Raw genomic sequence first — 3,115 nt, forward strand, 5'->3', positions numbered from 1 at the left:
CAGGGAGGTTGTGGATGCCCCGTCCTTGGAGGTGTTCAAGACCAGGTTGGACGGGGCCCTGGGCAACCTGATCTAGTAAAGGTGTATGTTTGGTGGCCCTGCCAGGCAGGGGGGTTGGAACTACATGATCCTTGATGTCCCTTCCAACCCGGGTCATTCTGTGATTCTGACACGCACCGGGTTGGGGACCTCCGGGGCTGCGTCCTCTTGGCTGCAGCTCGGTTTTCCACGGCCCGCCGTCCCTAGCAGCACCGCACGGACACGGCAGCCGCCGCCCCTGCCCCGTTCATGGCGCTGCGACGCGGCCGGACGAGGCGCATCCCCCCGCTCCGCCTCGACCCGCGCCCCCGGAGCGCCGCCGGCGCATGCGCGGTGCCTCCCCGCGGGGACGCGGCATCGCCGTGTGCCCCGCAACGTGTTGCGCTCCGCTGGCTCCCGCTCTGCGGCCGCGGCCGTTCCCTTTAAAACCTCACACAGCTCGGCGCTCCCGCCATCCGTTCCGTTCCGCTCCTCCCCGCGTTCCCCTCTCTCTCGCCGCTCGGTGCGGTCGGACGCTCCCATGCAGGCTCCGGCCGCCCGTTGCAGCACCGAGCATCGGCCCCGCGCCCGGAGCGGCCGCGTCGCTGCTGGAGGTGCGGGGACCCTTTTCCGGCAGGAAGGTCCGGCGTGAGTTCATTTGCAGCTTCCGCCGCTGTTTCCGAGCCGCCGGTTCTGCTCGCCGGCCCCGGGAGCCGCCAGAGGCGCAGCCGCCAGGTAATGCCCCGGGGCGGTTCTGCGGTGCGGGCACGGGGCGCCGTGCGGGGCAGCGCTCCTGTGCCGGGCCGTCACCTCGTGCCGCTCCGTTCTCCCCGCCGGGGCTGCGCTACCGCGCCCGACCCCGCAGGGCACGGCTCCGCTGGGCGAGAGGCGGCGGGATGGCGAGGCCGGGCCGCGCTGCCGGTACCGCCGCCCGTTACCGCTGCCGCCCGTTGTCCCCGCAGGCCGGAGCCGCCCGCAGCGCAGCACCGCACCGCAGCGCATCGCGCCGCCCGCCCCCGGGGAGGCCCGGCGGTGTGAGGCCGCCCGTCGCCGCCGCTTATGCAACACATCATCGATAACCACCCCGACATGGCCACCGCGCTGCTGGCGGGAGAGAAGCTGAAGGAGCTGATCCTGCCGGGCCAGCAGGATGACAAGGCGGGCGCGCTGGCGGCGCTGCTCCTGCAGCTGAAGCTGGAGCTGCCCTTCGACCGCGTGGTCACCATCGGCACCGTCCTCATCCCCATCCTGCTCGTCACCCTGGTCTTCACCAAGAACTTCGCGGGTAAGGGCGGCGGGGCGGGGCGGGGCGGCCGCGCCCTCACGGCTGTGAAGAGCGGCCTTGTGCGGGGGGCAGCGGCGCGGTACGGGCACCTGGTGCCGTGCTGTGTGGCCGTGTCAGAAGTCTCCAGCGTGATGGTTGTTGGCTTTTAAGGGCCTACAGTTTACATACAGATTTCTGCAGTTCAAGAAGCCCTGTTTGGTTGCCTGCTGCTCACAGTGCACGGCCCTTCCTGCCTTGAAGCTGGCTCAGGTGTTGATGAGACTTGGAAAGTATTGACCCCAATACATTGTGCAGCTCTCAGGCTGTTAGCATTGCAGGTAGCCATCACTGCCTCTCTCATGCATCGGCCTGAAGAGTGTGCATGGCACTGTGTGGCTTGTTTGGTCCCCTGGAGCTTCACAGTGGGGATCCATGTGAAATTACCAGTGTTTTAATACACAGACTGGCAGGTTGTAGCTCGTATGGTTAGTGGGACTTGGTTGTGGGCAGTCCATCCAAACACAGCTGAGTGCAGTCCTTGACATGTAGCTTGGGGATTGACCTCCAACACAGACATCCTTAACACTTTGCTTTCGCTGTCCTGTTACTTAGAAGAGTAACTGCTTGTGAAAAGCACCTTAGGTGGAGATTTTTCTGGATGATAGCTTAAGCATTTTGAATTCACCCCATTTTTTGAATATATTTAAATATCTAAAGTTTTTCAGCCACAGTTGATGATAGCTTCGTGTTTTTGCATGGTCATCTAGAGGCCTCTTCATGAAACCATGTTCTCAGGGCACAATGAGCCTGCTGAACACCTGAGAACTGTTCTTTTGCAGTGACTGAGAGGCAGGGAACTGCTGCTTCTGTGGATCTTTAGTGTAGAATAGAGAAGTGCTGGGATCCCTTCCTCTGGTTTGTAGAAAGGAAACAGTAATAAAAAGGCATTTGCGGAAGGCACTGAGAGTGCCTGCTTATATACCTGCCTTCACAGTGCTGGTGATTTACTGCTAGTAGGCCTCAGTTTGACCTTGGGAGCAAGAAAGGTTATGCGCCCTTACTGTTGTGTGAGTTCACTGACAGGTCTGTTGATGAATCACTGCTTGTGCAGACAGCAGTAACTGTAACACTCTTTGAACAAATCCTCTGAGGCTGCAGATTGCGGAGGGAGCCACAAGTGTAAGTGACTCTGAGGTTCGTACAGCAGATGTTCCTCCACATGTCCACACTGTGGGCCATGCAAGTTTTTGGAAGAGAAGATGTCTACTGACTTCACTCATTGCTCACATCTGCCCGTGTTTCTGCAGTTGGGTTTGTTTTATGCTGTGGATGACTCCTTTCTAAGATGGCAGTCGTGGCCTTGAATGTTTCAGTTGATTTTTGTTTCAGAAGTGCTGAAAGCAATGGCATTTGTTTCTAGTTACAGACCTTGTGTGCTCTCTTGGCCCTATAAAATCATCTGCTTCTTAAGAGCAGTAACCTGTTGTGTCTTGTCTAGAGAAAGATTTACAAGGCAACACAGAAACCTTCTTTATGTCACTGGGACAGTGCTTTTACCTCATTTGATGCCATTTGTTTGGTCATTTGATCTACAGCCATCAAAATATGAGGAAAAAGGGAAAAGATACAAGAGCAAGTTGTACAGGTTGTAAGGGGCCAATGAAATTGGGTTGATTCTTTGGGTTGTAGCCTAAGAGCTCAGGATTAGTGGATTCAATTCTACTTCGGAGTTCAGAAGCAAAACTCACAGAATCACAGAATGACCCGGGTTGGAAGGGACCTCAAGGATCATGTAGTTCCAACCCCCCTGCCTGGCAGGGCCACCAAACATAC

General features: G+C 57.9%; 1 protein-coding gene across 1 annotated transcript; it reads left to right on the forward strand.

Annotated features, from left to right (window-relative positions):
- The first annotated feature begins 1,054 nt into the window (after positions 1–1,054).
- Positions 1,055–3,106, forward strand: LOC107306767 (pannexin-2-like). Its single transcript, XM_032441574.1, has one exon. The coding sequence runs from the start codon at positions 1,078–1,080 to the stop codon at positions 1,450–1,452; it is 375 nt and encodes a 124-aa protein (XP_032297465.1). The 5' UTR covers positions 1,055–1,077; the 3' UTR covers positions 1,453–3,106.
- The last annotated feature ends 9 nt before the right edge of the window (positions 3,107–3,115 follow it).

Source organism: Coturnix japonica (assembly GCF_001577835.2).
Source record: "Coturnix japonica isolate 7356 chromosome 1 unlocalized genomic scaffold, Coturnix japonica 2.1 chr1random1637, whole genome shotgun sequence".
Lineage (NCBI taxonomy): Eukaryota > Metazoa > Chordata > Aves > Galliformes > Phasianidae > Coturnix > Coturnix japonica.